Source organism: Aphelocoma coerulescens, chromosome 9, assembly GCF_041296385.1.
Source record: "Aphelocoma coerulescens isolate FSJ_1873_10779 chromosome 9, UR_Acoe_1.0, whole genome shotgun sequence".
Classification (NCBI taxonomy): Eukaryota; Metazoa; Chordata; class Aves; order Passeriformes; family Corvidae; genus Aphelocoma; species Aphelocoma coerulescens.
The window spans coordinates 26,025,771-26,048,044 of NC_091023.1; the positions used below are offsets into that span (position 1 = coordinate 26,025,771).

At 46.4% G+C, this 22,274-nt stretch overlaps 1 protein-coding gene across 1 annotated transcript; it reads left to right on the top strand.

Annotated features, from left to right (window-relative positions):
- Positions 1-17,377: 17,377 nt before the first annotated feature.
- Positions 17,378-21,740, top strand: STRIT1 (small transmembrane regulator of ion transport 1). The gene is made up of 3 exons (XM_069024537.1): positions 17,378-17,452; positions 19,550-19,682; positions 19,769-21,740. Exons 1-2 carry the CDS (start codon positions 17,440-17,442, stop codon positions 19,642-19,644), a joined length of 108 nt encoding a protein of 35 aa, XP_068880638.1. The 5' UTR covers positions 17,378-17,439; the 3' UTR covers positions 19,645-19,682; positions 19,769-21,740.
- Positions 21,741-22,274: the final 534 nt, after the last annotated feature.

Sequence of the window (22,274 nt, forward strand, 5' to 3'; positions counted from 1 at the left end):
CTCCCGGAGCTGCTCCAGCCCTGCTCAGTGGCGTGGCTTGGGTGGGTGATAAAGTACAGCTGGGGGGAGACTTCAGCTCGCCAGTGCAGTCAGACAGTACTTACATGATCCCATTTTAAGGAGTAATAGACTTAAGGAAGCACATTTTTAAGTGAAACAGATGTCTGGAAATAGATGATTGATTTGTGATGAGTTTTCAAGCACTCTTTAACTTACAAGCTCTTTAAAGTGGATTCTTTAATTTAGTGTTTCACATCTTAAACATTTATAGTCAAAATCTTATTTCAGTTAAAGATGTGTTTGTCTGAAGTGATACTTTTAAATTCAGTGGAGTTCTGCAAATGAATGCTGCTCAGAGAACAGAATATGGAGAGCTGCAGAGTGCTGCAAGTCATGTTAATTTGACTTTCTTATTTCCAGTGCTGGTAACATTTTTTCAGTAACATGAAAATTCAGCTGCATCTGAGAGTATCCTCTTGCAGTGCAGAGTTCAACAGGATGAGGCAACACAACTGAGTGCTAAATTTGGGTGCTTTAGACAGTGTGCATCCAGTGTAACTGGTGCAGTGGGTGGAGTTTCCCCAGGCATGTTCTGGGGTGGGGTCTGTTTCTTGCCTGCTTGTCCAGACTTGGTCCATCTAAAGCTGTTCCGAAGGCACCAGAGATGGAAGTTTGGTTTGGAAACTATGAGGCCCTGGTTGCAGTGGCATCCTTCCCCATCCAAGCTGAGAGAGAAGACTGCAGAGGATTTCATCTTTCAGCATTTCCTGAAACCAATATGTGCTTTCATGAGAGAAACCAAGGTTTACCAATCAGTATAGTTTTTTATTGGAAAGATGAATCCTCCTCTGGCCCCTGCTCCAGGCAGAGAGCTGAGCCAGCCTTGCAGCAGGAATGCTGCTGGACTGACAACAGGAGTGAGGGAAAAGGGCTGATGCACACGTGTCCAGGAATTGTCCCTTTGATTTCCTTGCAGAAAAGCCCTTGTTTTGACTGAAAGGAGGTGTTTCTTTGGCCAGTAACTCAGGCTCATCCATCATCAGGCCAGCAGGCCCTGCTCTGCTCTAGGTCTGTGCTGGGAATGGTGCAGAGGGATTCAGTCCAGAGCCAGAGGAAATGGTTCCTCTCTCTGGGATGGTTTTGGCAGCACCTCCTGCTGCACATAATGGAGATGCTGAAAGCTCAGCAGGAGGAATTCACACAGCAAGGTCCAGTGCTGCTCTGATGGGAAGCTTTGAACAAGGAGTAACTCCACGTATTTTGTTTGAGGCATATAATAATCTAAATTAGACCAAAATTCTGAGTTGCTGGTCATATGCATCCCATATATTTTCATTTGTTATCAAGTGAAAGAATTGTGGGGAGTGATGGCAGTCCTGGGGTGCTGATCCACCAAAGCCTTCCCAGGCTCAACAGTCCAGAGGCTGCAGTTGCTGTATGGATTTATATTCATTTTTTATTGGAATGGTTTTAGAGTTAGTCAAACCATTATTGATTGACTGGTGAGAACTGGAATATGATATCCAGTTTGGATTTCTCAGTTACTTTTCCTGAGGCATCTCCTCTGCAGGACGGACAGGAACACAACCCCTCGGAGCTCACAGTTTCCACCCCCAGCAGAATCCAATGGCAGCCTCCTGCTTTTGTTGAGGAAATCATTCCAGCAGCTGTTCTCTTGCCAACCACCTTTCCTTCAACCTCTTAGATGTAAAAGGATAAACAATAATGGAATATTGCTAGGGATATATATTTGTCCCTTGAAGCTTCTCTAGCATTTGTTAGCTTTTTCATTCCATTTCCACTTCTTCCAAGGAAGTAACTCAGCTACACCAGCAGCGTTTTTTGTGGCAAGCGATCAGGTTAATTTGTTGTTTTTTGAAAAAAAAAAAGTTAAAATTGATACATTCTTAGAGGCTTTCCTTCCATGGCTTTTCCCAGCAATGCTCTTGTGCCTCCTGTCTGTATCACTTTGTGATGATCCAAGCTGTGGATAGCATTTGATCTGTGCAGGCTGCAACAAATCCTATTTGTGTTGGGCCAGAGAGACAGAAGTTTCACCCTCTCCACACCAGAACAAACCCTGGCTGCTCTCAGACTGTCAGTTATCTTAATTGAGTTCTCACTATTTATTAACAGATCTTTAATTAATCTTTCACTCTTACCTTGAGATTTCTCCCCAATCTTTCCCCATGTGTGAGACGAGGTGATTTCTATGCATGGGCTGTGCACTGAACAGATGGATCTGACAGCAGTGCCATATTCTCCCACCAAAAATGACTGGATAATAAGTGGAGATCTTGTTAAACTTGGCTGTGTTACCATAAGTGCCTGTTTGCTAATATTCCACAGCAAGGCAGGCTGGCTGACAGGGCTTTGCTGAATGCATCGGCAGCAGCTTTTTCTTAAGCCTAAAGAAATAAAGAAGAAAAAAGGAACAGAGATTGCTGGAGACCTTGCCAAGACCAATCCAGAGTATTATGGGGAAGCTCAGGGGCTGAGGGAGCCCTGGGCTGCCCATCTGATATGGATCTGACCCTTCTGCCAAAGGCTTTTCTATCCAGGCAGCTCCTGAGCTACCCAGAATTACACACAAAGCTTTGTTTGGCAAAAGCTGGCAACCTCTCCAGATCATGTATCCATTCAGCAACTGCAGCCTCTCTGCTGAACGCTGGGCCTGGCACACCTGGGCACACCTGGGCACACCTGGGCACACCCGGGCCTGGGGGACTCAGAGGCAGCGGGAAGGGACCAAGGGGTGGCAGCAGCAGCGGGGAAGGATTGGACAGAAACCTCTTGGGTTTAACTTGGCCCCCTGAGCCACACAAACACCAGTATGGAGCTGGGCACAATAACTAAATAGCTGCTAGACAGACACCTGTAAAGTTTAATTAATCACTCAGACATGGAGGGTGGATCCAGCTCTGGACTTGCACACCCGGGTTCTGTCACTGTCACGGGTCTCTGCTGCCAGTGCTGGCAGGGACCCTGAGTGTCTGCAGAGCAGATTTGTCACAGCTGAGGTGTCACGCTGGTGCCTCGTGCTCTTTGGGAGTTGTACTTGCCTGTCAGTGTCTGAGTAACACTCAGCTCCTCCAGACTGAAATGGATCCTTTGGTTTCTAGGGGACAGCTTAAACTTCAGTGTATTTAATAAACCTATTTGGAGATGCTTAGGGGTGTCAGGTTTGTAAGACTTCTTGAAAGCATATGTTCTCTGGGGTCAGAATTTGTTTGGAATTTTTCTCCTCCATCTCTCGTGTGGCTCCCCTTTTTTTTTTTGCTATTCTGCACTGTAGGCAAAAACTGGTTTTGTTTTCTTTTTGTCACTGGGCTGCCTTCATGGCCTCTCCATGTGGCAGCCCTGGCATATGTCACTTTTCACTGGTGAATGTCACTTCTCACTGGTGAATTTATTGTGTTGTCAAGATTCATTACACTTGTTGATCAGCAGGGATAGTAGGAAAACAGAAATCATCTGCTAAAGCAGTCAGCATCTTTAGAAGCCAGAGATGAGTGAGCTCTCCTTGGTGGCACACGTGAAGTCAGTGCCCCTCCACCCTGGGGACACTTGTCCCTTGCTCATCCTCACCCCGGGTGTAGGCAGGAGGAGCCAGAGAATCTTGAACACGTGGCAGTAGAGATGGGCTTTGAGTCAAACCGGGTGTGCAGGGTCAGCCCTTCCCACCGTGGGTGTCCCTCCCTTCCCTGGCTCCATCACAGCTCCTGCTGCTCCAGGACAGCCAGGAGAGCAGCGTGGGGAGAATTGGGCTCTCTGAAATGTTTGGGGATTTGGTCTGGGTTTTGGAATTTGGTTCTTTGGGATTTTTTTTAATGTGAATCAGAGACTCTGTTCTTTGCCCTTTTATAAATGAAACAAATGCCATCTGTATCGGAGGAGCTGCGGGGTGGCTTTGCTCTCCAGGCGTCTTTGCCTTCTGTGTGCTCAGCCTAATGAGCAGCTCTCAGCCTCCAGGGCTGGGTCTGGCACAGGGTGTGACTGGAGCTTTCCCACTGCTGCCCCAGCTCATGGCACTTTTTGCCCCTGGGTGAGGGGTGCCTTGTCTGGGCTGGCCCGTGGGGCTGGGCCTGGGGTGCTGGGCAGCTCCTGGCTGGGTGTGCCCGGAGCAAGGGGAATGTCCAGCAGGAGCCAAGGGAATGTCCAGCAGCACCCCGTGCAGAGGGCTGGAGCCAGCCCCCGGGGCAGGATGTGCAGGATGTGGGGTCATGCTCCAGTGGGCTGTCAGCACGGGGCATCCTGAGCAGGGTTATTTTTCATGCTGGATGGGAGCATTTCAGGTAACATTTGATTGTTATTTTTCAACTCCTCTGTAACCATGGAGACCAGGAGCTTCCTAAAGCAAAGCAGGCGCTCTTGAGGTGCAGCTGGAACTCGCTCAGACATTTCTTCCTCTTTTGGCCCCTTGTCAAATCCTTTTGCTTTCGGGAAACTAGAACAAAGAATCAGAGTGCCATATGCAGAATAGTACACTTCAAATTACAATTCAGTGGGATAAACGTGAGTGGATCTGCATTTGAAAACAAAGGGTAACTCTCAAAAGCCCCTCTGCCGCAGCCCCTGCTCTGAACATGGAGGATATATGCCAAGAAAATCAGCAGGTACAGCAGATCTCTTCCTTCTCTATAAAACAAAAGCAAGAGGACCTGTACCTGGAAATGACAGAAACTGAGGAGATGGGAAAATATCTCACTAGTCAAATATATTTAAATCTGTGAGCTGTTGGATAGGGATAGAAAAGTCTCTATCATCTGACTTCCCATGATTAATTGTTCCCACTGTGCCAGGACTGCATTGTGCCAGGTCCAGTTTGAAGGCAAGAGCTCTGATGGATCAATGCAGTGAAGCCTGACTTTGTTTAGCATTCCTGCATCTTGAGCTAATTATTTTGCTAAATGTACACATGGTTCTGCCTTAGTTTGTTAGATGATCAACAACTTTGTTGTCATCCTCAGTTCCTTACACTCGTGTTTAGAGAGGAGAATTTATTTCCTCAGCATTTGCTTTATTGAATTGCAGTGTGTTTAATCTTGGGATATGGAAACAGAGAAAAATGTTTGAGGTTTTATTTCTGTAATTCAAAGTAGGAGCTGAGTTTCAGTCCTGACTGTGGCTGATGAGTGCCCTCAAGAGCTGGGATCTCTGGAGTCACTGATTTCAGTGTCCAGGGCCCATCCCTGAGGGAGCTGAGCTGCCCTGCCCAGCTCCCAGCAGCCATTCTCACCTCCAGCAGTCCTGGCTTCCCTCCATGGAGGGAAGCAAACTGAGGAGAGAATGTTTCCTGGATGTGGAGCAAATAGTTCTGTGAAGCAGCAATAAAGCCATCCCTTAAGGACAGTCCATGAATTCCTGCTCCTTGTCCTTAGCTTAACTTGTCCAGCAGCTGGCTCACTCCTCACACTGGGAATGCCCAGCACCTTTCCCTGTGCCAGCAGGAAATGGCAGATTCTGCAGCAAAGTGTGTTTTACTGAGTCACAAAACCCCAAGAACATGCAAGTCTGCCTTGTGTGTACCAAGATTGTTGACAGGTCCTTGTGCATGGCAGCAATCCATACCCAGCAGGGAGGGAGCAGGGATCAGGCCCTGTGTGCAAGGATGTGCTGGGGAAATGCATTTGTGGCAATGAAAATTCATTGATTTGTGTGCAATGAGTTGTCACATGTCAGGAGACACAAATAAAAAATATGGATGAATTTTAACAGGATTTTTAAAGTTATCTGGAAATGATCCTGAGTCCCACTGCAGTTCTGTGAGATTTCAGCCCACACAATCATCATCTTATTCAGAGAATTGTTACACATAAAGTTTGAGTAGCTATGGGGGAATTGTTTTATTTTCTCTGTATTATACAGAAGACTGAATTTAATGACAGGAGAGGAAATGTCAGAACTAAATAAATGACTAATTCCTTGCAGCAGTAGAGCTGGTGCCATAAAACATAACTTAATAAATGACAACTGTTTAGACAGGCTTGAGCTACCCTTACTCTTCCAAGCATGTTAATGGCAGGGGGAGTTGTAAATGCTCTTCCCTGAAGCCAAGGAGCCATGGCAGTACCTGGAATTACACTGGGATGCTGCCCAGGGCGTGGGCTGGGTGGGCAGCCTCAGGTGTGGGTTGTGCAGCTGCACAGACAGAGGTGCTGCCTACTTCCTCTTCTCCCTGGGGAGTTCTGCCTCATTTCAGGCTAAAAAATACCTCCCTTGCCCTAAAAACACCACTGAGTGATGGGATTGGGGGCATCACTGTGTCCTTGGAGGAAAGCACTCTCTGTTAACCAGAGGAGACAAAGTGAGTGGTCAGCAGTTCATGCTCACCACTCCATCCTGCCCTTCCCCTGCAGACCCTCTCCAGGGGCTGCTCCTCCAGCTGCTTCGTGTGCCTGCCTCTGTCTGCTCCCAGCCCTGTCTCCCTTCCTTCCCAAAACCCTGTGTACCCACCCCTGGGGTGCCACCCATAACACATCCCACTGCCTCTGAGCCAGGAATGACAGCATTCCAGGGTTTATATGCTTGCATTAAACTTTAAGATTAGATGATCAGCTTTGCAATGGATTGAGGAAAGGAAAAGGTCCTGGTTTTCTCCTTAAAAAAGTCAATGTACAGATGTGGCAGGGGAGCAGTCTCAGGCTCAGGATGTATCGGTATCAAAAGGTGTAGAGGGATCATTCAGTAATAGGCTGTTTAAAAATCCAGAAGACAAGTTGGGAAGGAGATTTAATAAGGAAGGAAATGATGTTTTTTTTTCCTGGAGCAGCTGCTGTTTATGAAATTGAGGCACACAACACTGTGACATTACACAGGTAGAAGGGTGGAGAAAGGAGAGTTCAGAGACAATAGGAGCTTATATTGGGACATGCTTATATTGGGATGTCTTGTTTGGTGAAAGACAGTCCCATCATTTAAGATCTATAATTAGTTTCAGGTCTATGTTGTTATGAAGATATTTTTCCCAAAAGAGCCAATATGCAGCTTGATTTCAGTACTAACATGACTTATTAAAGACTCCTTAATATTTGTTAAAATTGGCAGTGGAGAGTCAAAGAGGCTCTTTGTAGTTCTGGTATCTCCTTCAATGAACTTGGAATCATCTGTTAGCAGCAAATTAGTGAACAGCTGTAATTATGCTAAAAATATAATGCTGAGAGGATTAGGGCAGGGCAGGAAGTGGCTGAGCAGTGGGGTGGCACAAGGCAAAGTGAATCTGCCCAAAGCAGCCACGACCACGGCTCACAGGCAGCACTGACCCCGTGTGCCAGGGAAGGACAAGGCTGGAAATTCATGGATCTACTGGGTTAGCAAGGGCTGCCCTGGAGCTGCAGGGGGAATGAGCAGTCTGACATTCCACATGCTTTGGTTCCAAGGACATGGCACTGAAAGGGCAGCGATGTCCCTCGGGTTGCTGGCAGGGAGATCTTTGCTCAGAGATGAGCTCGTTGTTAATGAGCTTGGGGAGCCACACGTTTGCCTGGGTCACAGCCCAGTGTCCTGCCAGGATCACCAAACCTTCAGCCCACCACCTGTAAGGCTTTTCCCGCATCATTCTTTGTCTTCCTGCTCCTTCTTCACCTGAAGCTGCCTTTTCCCTGTAGGATCTGAGCTGGAGCCCTTCCCGTGGCTGGGTGGGGCAGGAGTGGCCCAGTGCCCCCTCCTCCTGTATCCGTGCACTCCCACCCTTGCTTTGTCCCAGGATTTGTCACAACAAACTGCACGTACAGATGGGGAAAAGCAGCAAAAAAACTAATAAAATGTATCCCCAATATAAATTTATGAGCAAGGTAATGGAATAGGATCACTCTGACACAAGGGTTATTTTCTATTTGCCTTTTTAATTTGAAACATTCAGAACAGTTTGAGAGTTTTGATGTGTAATAAAATCCTGACCTGTTTTCTGCCAAATTGCAATTGTACAGCCTTGGCTTAGCAATATATTGCCAGCTGGAACCGGGGCAAAGTAAATCCACATACATTATATAACTTGAATTGGTTTATACAAGGAGAAAGGGATATATCTTAAGCCTTTTAAATAAGGGATAAGTGCAATACTGCAAATTTGTTAATATTATCTCATGCTAAATTTTAAAATGCATTTCCAGGTGCGGCATTTAAAGATGAGGCTGCTTAAATGATGGGATCATAGGCTTCTTCCCTGTGTCTGGGAGCTGTCATTTTAGGAATGGCACTGAATGTTGTGCCATGGGTGGATATTGCTGTGGTGAGATAATGTTGGGAGGAGCTTGGTGGATATACCTGGATGGATGGGGAGAACTCTTCCTCACAGCCAGAAGAGTGAGGAAATCAATGATTTGTCAGTGACTAGAAATCGTTGTGGTTTAAGGCCCAGGCTCTCCTGTAATGTTCATTGAAGTCAGTGAAGAGCTCCAAAAATAGCTCCTTCTGTCAGTATTATTGACCAATCTGGAGAGAACCATCCAAAACTTTTAATTTTAGTAGGAGAAAATTCATTTATTGACATTTTAAAGCATATTAACTACTTTGGGGAGGCTAGAGGATAATACTTTGAAATATCTCAGTTGTGCAGGTTTTTTTATGTCATCATTCCAGCGTCAGAGCCCAGGGCAGAGCACAGAGGGACCAAAGCTGTGATCTTAGTGACTCCTGTGTACACCAAAATATAACATAATATATAATATATGCATAACTGCATGCTCCTGGGGGTGAGGTGCAGTGGGACAGGGGTGAGCACTGCAACGGGAAATGCAGTCCAGGGATCTTGCAGCAGTAAGGGTAGTACAGAAGGCAAATTAAAAATGAATCAACTAAAAATAGACTGTGCGTCGACAAACCTGGAACTCGACACGTTGTCAGCCATCAGTCCCCATAGGAGCCCCGGGTGCCCTGGCCACGAGGGAAGGGTTCAGCGCTGCTGCTGCCCGAGATGCAGCCCTGCCAAGAGGCTGGGCATTGTTTCCACATGAGGGACGGGGCTGCTTTGGGAGGAGCCGGTGTCACAAACCAACCCCCCCCCCCCAGCTGGCAGGGGACAGTTGTCAGGCACAGGACAAAGGCCAAAGAATGGCCTTTTAAGACTGTTCTACTCTATTTTCAGTAGGTTTTTTATTGCTGTCATTGCCATGAGTGGTGGCATGTTGGAGGTTGTGATTTGACTAAATCTGAACGGAGGTTTGTGCTGCCCTTGTTCTTCCTCCAAGGAGAACAGGAAACAATTTCTTCCCAGTATCCCATCTAACCCTGCCTCTGGCAGTGGGAAGCCATTCCCCCTTGTCCTGTCCCTCCAGCTCCTGATGTTCTTTCCCTGGTTCCTTTCCCAAGTCCTGCTGCTATGGAGGTGTTGGAAGGACAAGGGTGGCATCCTTGTGACAGTTGGTAACTCCTGGAAGGGATGACCCAAAGGTTCCTTTAAGCTGTGTGAAGGACACTGTTTTAAATGAAATTCTCTGGGATCAATTTTAACTCACCTGAGCTTATTTTAGAAGGACAGAGCCGTGGCACCAAATCCTGCACTGACCTGCAGGCCTGTCCTGTGTCACCTGTGGGATGGGGGCACCTGGCACTGGGAGTGACACAGTCAATTGCTCAAGGAGCTGCACAAACAGAGATCAAGGACATGGTCAGTACATTACAGATCCTTAATTTAATAACTGTACACCATTAAGAATTAGATGTTAATATGTCAGTACAGAAAGACATGACACTGAATATTAATTGTTTCCATTTGAATGTGGCTTAATACATCCAGAATTTAAGGTCAATGTAATTACCTTTGCTACTAATTTAATTAGCATTTGTTTAGAAGGGAACATCCTTTGGCATTTGACAGCATTTAAGCTTTATGTTGCTTGTTCAGAAATAACTCCCGAGGGAAAAAAGTCACTTAGGGAATGTCTGAAAAATCCCAAACTGTTTATGAATTAAACTGTTGCTTCAATTTCTTTCCCATGCGTCTGCTCATGCAAAAATAAACCTTGGGGTTTTAGAATCTTCAATTTGCATGAAGGAATGTATCAGATAATGATAATAGTAATATTCACTGAATATATTTGTGTCAGTTATCAGCAGCATCAGTTTCTCTGGAGAGCAGAAGTAAGTGATTTTTGTGCTTCTTTTAGGGTTTTTGTGTATTTTAGACTATTGCTGCTGGTTGATGATGATGGTAACATGTAACATGTGCAATATTTTGACTTCAGTATTTTTAGTGATTTTTGTAGCCTAGAAAACTCGATGGCAGTTCACCTGCTGAAGTAGCAAAGGCTGATGACCAGGTAAAAATCCATGAAAAATTCTGACACACATTTAGCAAACATGAAGTTCTTGCTATCTGCTGATAAGATGATCCAGCAGAGATTATCACACCCCCAGGAGGGTGCTTTTCCTCCATTTTTGCTTTAAATTCATACTTCAAGATAACTTATCAAAAGACTATTTTTAGAGATTATACTCCTATAAAAATCTTCAAAACTGTCTTTTTCCCCCTAGCCTTCAAGCTTTTTTGCCTGTCCTTTTACTGGCAGCATGATCTTAAAGCTCTTAAGCCCTTATAAAAGATAACATGCTCTTGATGAGGTTTAAAGATAGATTATTTCAGATTAATTTAAATGAACCAAGAATAAACTGACTCTGAGGAAAGCCTTTTACTGAACTAGGAATTTCTGCCTTTTTGTAGACTTAAAAGTGGAGTAATTAAAGTGGTGAATTTCTGTGTGGAGAGAAGGGCTTGGAAAAAGGACTATTGGCCTTTTATCTTTTGAATGAGGATTTTATAAACTCATTTGCCTTCAAAATATAACACCAACTTGGGGAAGTTTCACTTGTGACCTCCTTTGTCATTTGAGGTGCATTGCAAAACGCTGATTTTTGAGGAAAGACGGGTGAGTTCAGGCATTATTCTTTGCTCCCTAAAAACAAGGGAAGGGGGTTGAGAGGTGGAGTAACAGAAATGTGGATCATGGAAATGTTTTCCAGGGCAGGGCTCTTGCAGAAGGAGCTCCCTTCCCAGTGCTGATCTTCTCTCATCAGTGTGGTGATTATTCTACATTATTTCCTGGAGTCTGTGGCTGTGAGGTATCATTGAGGTGGCTGAGGGAAAAGGGAGAGCTGCCTCACTATTTTCTGCCTGTAGGTTCTGTATCCCAAGAGAAGGGGTTTGTATCCAGAAATCCAAGACAAAATGATATTTCTCCTTTGTAAACATTATGTAATGTAATTAATTCTAGCAATGCTTCATTATTTTTCATTTTTTAATCGTTCAGAAGACTTTTCCCCAAACCCTGAGACATTCACTGGCCTGGCTGCCCAGCACTGCGGGCAGGGATTGCCATCTGCTGGCTGTCAGCCCTGCCTGGAGCAGCAGAGGTTCCAGGAGAGATTCCCACTCCTCAGGTCCTGGAGGAGCTGTGTGACCTGCTGAGACCCCAGCAATTCCATCTGAGCCGGGCAGGGACAAAGGACGGGCAGGGACAAAGCCCCCGAGCGCCGTGTGCCGAAGTGCCCGGGGGGGTGATGCCAGGGGCACGGCCTGAGCTAACCAGAGTGTGCCAGGAGCCAGCGTGCACCCCTGGGCCTGTGGGCCAGTGATCTGGGAGTCAGTGACACTCCCTGGAGTGTTAAAGGGCTGGACGGGGCTTGGAGCACCCTGGTCTCCACCCACGGCACGGGGTGGAACAAGATGGGCTTTAAGGTCTCTTCCAACCCAAACCAAGAACTGGTTTCCAAAAGCTAAAACCAGTCAATTTTGGGAGCTTAGTTTGGGGCAAAACACAGTGAAGAACCTACAGAAATGAGAGTTAATGTCAAACAAGCAGCAAAGTCTCTGTTTGTGCCTGTAAATATTGCTCTGGGTCACTCAGGTGATCTGAACAGCAGCCAGAGTGCCCATGCCTGTCACCTTGGAGCATCCTTGGCCAGTGCCAGAGGGACCTCAGGCTGAGGAAGGGGGTTCAGGTGCTTCATTTTCTGTAACTGTTGTGGATTAACGTGAACAGGGGCAACGGCACCCCAGGGTGTGGAAACTCCTTTTCCAAAGCCTCAAAACAGTGAATACATCTTTCCTGAGGAATGTTTCAATACCAGCAGGTTTAGTTTGTTTAAAATCCCCAGCCCACACCTTTTTGTGTGCACAGAGCTGCAGTGGCTCTGCTGACTGAGGCAGCAGAACCTCCGGGTTCTCTGCAACCAGGAATTGGCTCTGGCTGTCACAAGAGGGAACTGCAGCACCAGTTTGGAGCTGCTGTTCTTCACACACCTTTTCTCTAAGGACTCGATGGTTCAGTCATCCTCCTAAAACTGCTCTGTTCTTACAAATAGGATTCTCTTTTAATTTGGGCATGAAATTGCCCATTTTTATTGCTTTTGAGAACTTTATTTCTGGTCAGGTAAAACTTGGTAATATCTTCAAGGCTCTTCAAGGCTTGCAAAACTTTTTGGAATTAAGTGATTTGCCATGGTAATTTTAAAAGTGTATTTTTCCCAGCACAGAGGGTTCATTTAAAAAGGAATATATAAGCTACAGGAAAAGCAAGGACAAGGATCCCTCTCATTTTCTCCCTCATGTAGGTGGACTGCAAAAGGAGGGAACATCTCCACAGAGGTATGGAGTCAGAGAAGCTGATGCCAGAATCACCTGGAAAAGGCAGGAGAAGATGACCTGTCTGGTTGTCTGCAAAATGGGTGGGAGTGAGGCAGCCCCTCCAGGAACACAGTGCCTGTCTGGCACCAGGATCCCAGGGGTGCAGCTGGCATTCCCAGCGGTGAGTCCGGAGGGTGTGGAGCTCCCTGCCACTCACAGGAACTGCTGGGACACATTGGGGGGTCCCTGCACCAGGGTATGCCTTGGATTTATCTGAAGTTTTCTTCAGCTCTTGAATTTTGTCCCAACCTTGCTTTTCCAAGTTTTTAAGAACAGGGAGTCCTCAAGTGACCAGGTAAGAGCAGGATATCTGCAGGTGTCTCTGCTGGGGAAGGTGACTTTAGGGCTGGCTTGTACCCACCTGAGCTGTAGCACCACCTTGATGGTGCTGGGCTGATGGTTGGACTTGGTGATCTTAAAGGTCTTTTCCAACATTAACCATTACCAGATTCTACAAAATTGTAGAATAAAAGATTCTGAAGAAATCCTTCATTTTGCTCTAAAGAGGACATTGAAATTAACTTGCTCCATTTTATCCGGTGTTTATGGTCAACTGAAATGGTCAGATCAAGAAATAAATTAGCTAAATCTTAGACAAGCCCAACATTTTAGAAAGTCTTTCACAATTTATGATAATGAACATACCCTTTTTTCTTCAGCCAGTTTGTGTTTTGCCGTTGTGTTCCTTGCTGGCACAAGCCAGTGTTCTTTCAGAGGACACACTAAGATCAAATAAAGATGTTTTCAGCCCGTGTCTGACTTTGCCCAGCACATGAGCTGAAATCACACAGGCCAGTGGTTGGTTGTGAGCACAGCATCTTCACTCTGGTCAGTTGTCTTCAACCAGGAAATGTAGGGCTGAACCAACAACTGGGACACGCATCCCAGCTGAGCGGTTCAGTCGCTTGTTTTTCAGAAGTTAGAACAAAGGAGCAGCCAAAAATGTAATCCAGTCTCCAGCTGTTCCCACTGCTGTGTCCAGGCCAGAGCACGCTGGTGAAACCCTTGCTGGGGTGTCCCAGGCGGCTCCTGCCTCCTGCTCTGCTGCCTCCCCTGCTCAGCCCCGCTCTGGAGGAACCTTTCCCTGCCCGCTGAGCCTCAAGTGGTAGGTGAGGGGTGGTGATCAGTTGGCTGCAACTGCTGCAGGGCAGTCTGGGGGCTGTGTGTGTGTCCTGGGGGTGCCCTGGGGCTCCTCCCAGCTTTGTGCCACCACCATGGAGCAGTGCAAGAGGTGATGACTGGCCAAAAACACCTCCCTGTGCCTGCACCAGGCAGTCTTCCTTAAACGTTGCTGCACACAGTGTGCACTGCAGGTTATTTTTTCTCATCCAAAGAAACAGAATGGAGTAATTATTAACTTCATTGCTCTGTCGCAGCAGAAAAATCACATGGAAAATGCAGCATGGTAAGCCTGGAGTTCTGACTTGGTCCAGGAGTTAGGATTCAGTGCAAATCCAAGTGACACATTAAATGCCTTTCAGTTCTGAAGAAAATGCCAAGGAGACAGTAAAAGCCACAGCAACAGGTTGCAATAATGTATAAATCATAACTCACATCCTCCAGAAAGCTGTCATTTCTCAAATCATAAATCCCTGGGGATTTATGGTGTGCAATGGGCTGGGTTCCCTTCCAGAATAATAATAACAGGACAGGAAGAAATGGGTGAAGTTTTTATATGAAGAATCTGAAACCTGTCCCGTGTCTGGCCCTGAGCTGGGCAGCTTTGGAGGCTGAGCTGTTCCTGGGGGGGCTCAGTGCCAGTTCAGCTCAGGGGAAGGACACGGCTGCAGAGCTGCTCTGGGTCTGACACTCTGTGGTTACGGACATTGGGCTCCGTGTCCAGCTGCTGCCGTGGCCGGGCTGTGCCCTGGGCTGTGCCCTGACTTGGGCTGTGCCCTGACTTGGGCTGTGCCCTGGGCTCGTGGTGCTGCTCCTCACCTGGCAGCCAGCGCCGGCTCTGCAGGGCCCCAGCGATGCCGGGGGTGAATGAGGGGTCAGGGAGATGGGGCCGTGCCCTGCGCCGGCTCCAGAGGAATTTGCTGTCCCTCAGCTGCCAGGGATGGAGCTGTACAAAGGCAAAGCCCACCTCGTTATCGATGCTATTCTGAGACACCAGTGGGGACTGATCCAGGAATGGCACGGCTCATGGAGGTCTCTACACCATGGTGCTTTTCCCCGTCATATTTGTGGCTGTTCTTTGCAGGTATCTCAGCATTCAGCTGAGTGATGCTTCTCTCTGCCGGGAGAAATGATGTGCAGACCCAGAACCCCAGGAAGCAGCATGTGGAATTAATTATTTAGTAGCTTAATATATGGATTTTTTCAGGTCTTCGGTTGCATAGTTATCAAATAAATCAGCCTTTATTTTCATGATGTAAATATGACTAGAAGTAATGTCTAGCAATTTGTAAGGGACCTTTCAAATGCTAAGATTGGTGTGACTAATAAAATTAGAAAAATTTTCCACACATAAACCTATTTTGAGAATGCAATAATATTATATTCTTGTATGTTAGTCTGCAGGTCACAAGAGAGTATGGTAAAGTCATAAAATAATTCAAGGCATATAAACTTGGCTTTTGATTTGCTAGTAAATCAGGATTTTTTCCTAAAGGAAAAAGATCAATTGAAAGAAATGTGATTTAAAAATTAATACCAGTATTACAAAGCTATAAAGACTTTATTACTTGGAGCATTCCCTTTGTGAAGATGAGTTGGTCTGTCCTTCTAATCTCCTGTAAAGCAGTGTAGGCTGCAGTTATTTATAGGGATCATATAGAATTTGTAAAACAAAGCGTTTCTTTGCCAGCCTCCTGCATGTGGGTGCAGATTCCCAGAGGTTACAAGTACAGGAACAAAGACAGAAATGTGACATTCCAGTATTTGATCTCTGGGTACTGGTGCAGTGATGAAGATTGGGATGTGCTCTAAACATATTGGGTATTTTAACACAAAAAATGGCCAACTTGCCTTGCAAAGTGGGGGGAGGTCAGTGAGGTTCTGACAGTTCCTGCCCAAACACCAGGCACTAAAAGGATTTTTCCCCTTAGAATCACTTCTCTTACAGAAAGCTTTGCAGCCCTGCTGCCTTACTCTGTTCCTCCTCCTAATTTTGGCCCCAATTCCCTTAAAGCACTGTAGACATTTCAAGCATCTGAAGTGATTCCCAGCTTCAAGCAGTTAATGCAAATGAAGTCCCAGAGGCTGCCCCAAGGGTTGCCCTGAGACCAATCTGTCTGAGCACCTCAGTGAGCTGGAGGCTAGAAAGGAATCTCATTTCTGAGCCCAACTGCCCCTGTGAGTGTAACTCTGGATGTTGAGTATCTCAGTGTCCCAGCACAAACACAGAGGGAAAACATAAAAAAGATCACGTAATTGGAAACAGAAATAGAAATGAGGGAATTGTTGTTCTTGTGTATTGTTGTTCATCAGCAAAGCAGTAGATGCGTTTTGCCACGGATCATTCTGAGTATTTTCTTAAGCCTTGTGTCCTCTCCTTGTTTTTATATTTTGAAGCTGTCCCTCTGCTCTTTTTTGGCTGTTGGACTGAGCTCTATTGTAGAATTGATGTCTGCAGTTCATTCCTCAGTTTGCAACAGAAGATGTGTTGTTTAAAATAATGTCTATATTGTTACTCTATTCTTTGCTGCAGTTACAGCTTTTATCTCCTTTAAGTCCAGCTTTGGACGTGCAGGACAGCACTCACTGGGGAGCAGTTACCCAAACTGGTGTGAGCAGCAATGACTCGCTGCCCTTGCTTCCCAGTGGCAACTGGGCCTGGAAGGATCCCAATCCCTGAAGGTCAGATGGTTTTGTCAGGAATACATGATTCCTGGTGGAAATTATTTCCATGAGATCAGATGGATATATATAATTAGCAGAACCAAACCAGATAGGATTCTTACAGGAGCAGCTGTGCGGCCAACAAAGTTACTGTATCAGAGATTTTTTTTTCAATAAATATTTTACACAGAGTCATATTTCTTTTTACAACAAATTGGATCTTATCCCAAAAGGATTTGCTTTATAGCGAAGCCAGACAAAGAAAGTAAAGCTCAGAGTTTATTCTCGTGTCTCAAAATGTTATGATAGGCTGAACTGTGCATGGCATAATAAAGTGTTACATAGCCCTGAGTTTTATTGTGAGATTGCTCCCATTTTGGAGAAGCAGTAATGAAATCCCCTTCCTTAGGTGGTGCCTGGGCAAGGGCTGTCCCTCCCAGGTGTGTTGTAGCTGTGATGTTGGACGTGTTCCTGCCCCCCTGCTCTGCCCCTGTGGAGGGATCCCTGCAAAGCAGCCCTTCCTTGGGACTGAACTTCTCCTGCAAATATGAGATAGCTGGTGGTGCTTAACAGAGAACTAACAACTACAGGAATCCTGCACAGGGATCCTGAACAGGGCTTGGCTGGACTTTTCACAGGAGCGGGATGAGAGAAGACTGGAGGACTCAGAACACACCAGATCCCTGTCATACTGGAATTACAGGGGTGGTCAGGAGGAATGTCTGACCTTACCATGGCTATAAAGAGACCATAAAGCAGTTTTCACCCTTGTTTCCCTCCCTCTTTAATAAGCTGACCCCTCTTTAGTCAGATTTCTCTGAAATAGAGGTGCAGTTGGAGGAACAGGCAGAGGTAACCTTGAACCCCTGAATTCCTGCCTTTTTAGACAATTGAATGCTTATAGCCAACCCCTGGCACCAGTGGGCCAGGCAGCTGCAGCACATTCCAAATATTGCTCTATTTAAAGCATCCCAGGGCTCCCAGAGCAACTGCAGAGGCAAACCTTAACCTGCCATTAAACTAGCAGAGGGGGAATGGCAGAACCAGGTAAGAGGCACAATTAGATGTGAATGTGATAATATACTGAAATTAATAGAGCTGAGCAATGCAGTGTGAACATACTCAGCTACTTGTATTCTTGTCTGATGCACTATATATATTTTACTTTTCAGTATGAAAGTGTAATCACTTTAAAAGCTAATTCTATTAACAGCTTGGGTTCCTCCTGTATTTTTGACTCCTACTAGTTTTGTTTATTTTCTGTAGTTGTCATTCCAAGTTAGCTAATACAATAGAACAATGTGTGAAATGAGTTATGTTTGACAGCATTTTGGTTATATTGTGTGTAGCTGAGCTCCAACTGTAGTGCCAAGTGAACACAGAATAATTTAGATTTTAACCCCACAAAGCTCAAGTGTCAGAGCAAAATGAAATTTTAATAATGACCTTTACATTGTAAGCACACTTCACTCTCTCCAAGGAGAAAAGGCAGTTCATAAAAATGCATTTTATATCTGTTGTCGTTTTTTATTTATTTCACATTTACAGCTGTAGCTGTGGTGTGTGCTGTGTGCACAGTTACTCAGGTAACACTTGTAAAGGGAACTTTTTAATATGTCTTCTTAGCTATGTTCAAAGTTTTTAAGGACTTATCTCCTGGTTTTGTTCACCATTGACTCTGGTATCTAGGGAGAGTGAGTTTTGCTAAGGTACAACAGGATGCTGAACACTGTTTATTTATCTGAGTTTTCATTGATAGCCCCAGAAATTACCCTGATACTGGTTTAAACTGGGGCTCCCATTACAAACCCCCATAGTCAGTAGCCTCAGCAGCATCAGCAGAGCTCTGACTAACCCCTCCGTGCAGCCCAGCAGAATCCAGCCCTGTGTTTGTGATTAGACCTTTGGAGAAATGGCAAGTACAGGGAAATAAATGATCCCCAGCAGCTTCACTGTACACAGTGTCAAAGCAGTAGCTGTCTCTAAATGAAACACATGAGGGACTCCCCTGGGGCAAGAGGACACCCAGTTTCAGGGCAGGATTTGTTTGCTGTGTGGTTGTTAATGTTTTTAATGTTTTCATGGCAGCACATGCAGATCTCTCTCTGTGCTCTCTCTCCCCCTCTGGCAGACACACTGTGCAGTGTCATGGTGAGACAGGTTTGCTGAGCTTTAGAAGAACAATGTGGCAATCCTTAAATTATTAAGCATCCCTCCGAGTCTGCCTGGTTGATCTAAACTGTGCAAGGTGTTGTGAAGTGTTTTACATAATTTATTGATCCCTTCAAAAACCTGTAATTCTATTAACTGTGTAAAGATGTGCTGTAAGAGGCTGTAATATATTGGTAAGTAATAGGATCTCAAAGGTTGTTATTCTGCTTTCTGGCAAGAGTCTGCTGTTTGCTGGAAACTGATAGAAGGGTCTCTAAAATTCTGATGTTGCATGGAGATTTATTTATGTAAAGCCAGTCCTGCTTCCCATGTGCTCCATAGAGAACCATGGCCTGCGCTGGGCTCCACTGAGCAGCCTGAACAGGGGTGGTGGCTCAGCCACCCTGGGACATCCCCATTGCAAACTTGTGGTATTTTCCTTCTGGAAAGGAGGGAACACCTTTGCAGTGGGTAATTACCTCAACCTGAGCTACCCCATAACACCGTGGAGGCAGGATAGGAGAGGGCTATGGTGGGCAGAGAGATGAGCTGTGAATGCCTGGTGTGCAGCCGCTGCCAGCCTCCCTTTGGGATGTGGGACCCCATCCAGCCTCTCCTCACTGCAGCCCCAGGCACACAGATCTGGACTGGCTGCAATGTTAAATAATCACTATTTTTGGTTTACTGTCACCAGCCCAGTGAAGCTCCTGGCAGGTGCTGCAGGTGTCAGGGCTCGGATCCGGGCTCTGCTGTCAGTAAGTCCAGTGAGGATGTTCTCCTGTGGAGCCGGAGGGCAGCCCTGTGCTCGTCTCCTCCCTGTCCCCTCTGGGCTTTGGATTCTCACTGGAAGGCCCCAGGACACGGTGACTCCGTGCTGGAAACAGCCATCCCAGCCTGCGTGGCCTGAGCTTTGCTCTGTGACAGTCCTGGGCTTGGTGGGATTCATTTAGCAAGTTCCCTGTCAATGTAACGTGCCCCTCTTTCCTGTGCCAGCCCAGGCCCCGCTGTCCCGCCTGGTGGTCCCTGTGCTGCTGGCGCTCGGCTGGATCGTGGGCTGTGCCCTCATGGTCTACATTGTCTTCTCCTGAGGCAGGAAGGGATGGCAGAGTCACACAGCAGCCCTGCGGTAAGCGAGGGCAGTGGCACACAGCAGCCTCCCCTGCCCTGCTTGGCACTGCCACCCTTTTAAATGGAATTTTCTGTGTCTTACAGGTCAGAAGAACCCACAATGATGTTGATTAGAAGAACACGGAAGTTTATTTGAGATTTCTAATAACTAAAAGAAGTATAAAATGAGTTATTTTTAATACCAATAATGTAAAGGCCATGCACACTTTTTATCCACAGCATTAGGAAGAATCACCAAACCAATTTCCCTGTTCTCAGATTATTTGCAATTGAGGGGGTGGTTTTTGGAATCTTGTGGTAGGTCAGATACCTGCCTGCTTGCTGAACAGCAAACTTTTAAAATAGCTGCTATCAGCTAAGGAACTACAAGCTTGCTAGAAACAGGCAAGGGTTAATTTCTCATGGGGCCTGGGCAAGTATTTTTAGCCTTATTATGGGGAAAATCTCTTGGAATCTATTGTTATGAAACAGAAACATGTATGTCCTTCGAAAAGAAAACCTCAGGCTTATTCGGGGCTGGGAGGGTCGTACAGCTGAGTGTGTCTGCAGTCTCAGGCTCACTGAGGGCCCAGAGTGTCTTGTACTGGGGGGTTTGCTTTCTTTAATTGTAATTGGAGATAATTATATTCCCCCAGTCAGTAATAAGCCTTGTGAACTTCCAGTGACTTTGCCATTTAAATCACAGCTGAGCATCAGATCGCTGCATTTTCACAGACAGCTTTGGGTTTTTGAGCATGAAGATTTTTATACTGAAGAACTGCCATTCTCAGAAGATGAAATCATTAATAATTTAACCCCCAGTTAAAGCAGAGAATTGATTGTGAGAGGCATGTCTGGAAGATCCCAGCAAGATGTATGCTTAAGGGAATGTGAAAAAATCTTAATGATCCCTGATGGGGTTAAATAGAGAAAGAAGCTATTTTTTTGACTCCTGCTCACACAATTTGTATAATTTTGAGAATGTGAGGAAGGCACATCAGTCCGACATCCTGTCTCCATCTGTGGGCACTGTCTGTTGAGCTTTAGGAATGGAAACACAAATAGATTTGACCATAGTGCAGCCATGAACATTCCTGGGCCTCTCCAGCAGTCAGCAGGAGCACTGAAGTGTGACATTCTGTTTGGAGATTGTCTTAACACCGGGTTTCTTCACCTGTGAATGAACTGAGGGCAGAGGGAGGATCCAGTCTCATCTGATGCCTTGAAAGAGAGGGGCTAAGTCCTGGAGATTGCCGATCCCTGCACAGCTGCAGTGTCCCTGAGCACCTGAGCAGCACATCAGGGAGTCCCCGCAGGTGGGAACATCCCCCTCCCTGCGAGGGCTGGCTGAGCTCAGAGCCCACCCTGAGCAGACACCTCAGGGTCTCCCCTTCAGGACCAATTCCTCGGTGTCTAAGACTGAGCCCACCCAGACTGATCCAGCTGTGACTGACACAGGGCCAGCAATGACTCCACAGTGACCATGTCCATGTTTTTACAACTCGGTTCATTTACCAGGCACAGAGGGAAATAGTTCTGAAAGATCCCGCTGGCCCAAACAGCTCTTTGGGTGTCTAACAATGCTGGAAATCGAATGTTTCCAATTAAAATGTTACAGAGCTAAAACATAAACACTACAATCTGGTTTAGCTTTACCTGACTTTTGAGATCTGATTTGGCAGAGGAAACCAAAATAACTTTCTAGGCTGGCTTCAATGTCATCGAGCTGACTTGCTGTATACAAAGGAGAAGTTTCTGCCAGTTTTATGGGGTAATAAAGAGAGGATTATTCCAAGAAAATATGCATCCCCCACGCTGTTGGAAGATCACTGAGCACTCTGCAGAGTGACCTTTTGTAACCACCTTCAGACAACCCACTCGGGTGTCTGCTCGTGGTGCAGCTGTACAGCGTGAAGCTCCCCTTTACATACAGGGGTAAAAGGGGCAGCAAAAGGTTTGGGGCTTTTCATTCCTGAAAAATAAAACGAGTGTTTCAGAGCTGGGTTCTTTTCTCTCACAGAGATGCTGGTGATTGAGGGGAAAAAACCATGCACATTCAGATTTCTTGCAAAATGCTGGGGCTACACTATTAAAGTGAGGTGATAGTTTCATTTTTTGTTACCGTGTCAGGCCACTACAATATTGTTACAGTATAATGCCAGGCTTGCCCCATGGCCTCTGCCTGGCTTTCCCTGTTTCCCCTGAACAGCTCTTGGAGTAAATAGAGTGGGGAGGAGTCTTTGTCCCCCTGTCCTGGGATGCTGCCTGTGGCATCCTGGAAACTCTTCCACGCTCATGTTTATATTCTTTCAAGGCTTGTAATCCCACCTAAGGGTGTTGGTGGACACAGAGCATGACTGCATTCCTGTCCATGGTGCAGAGTGGAGCGGTGGGGATAACACCTGCCTGTGAACCAGGGTTTATTGTGGGACGTTCGCGGTCCCACGCCAAGGACAGAGGCTGCGGGGCGCGTTGCGCACCGGCCGTGCCTCTCCTGCCGCAGAGCCGGCACCGGCCCGGGGCAGAGCCCGAGCCCCTCCGGCCGTGCCTCTCCTGCCGCAGAGCCGGCACCGGCCCGGGGCAGAGCCCGAGCCCCTCCGGCCGTGCCTCT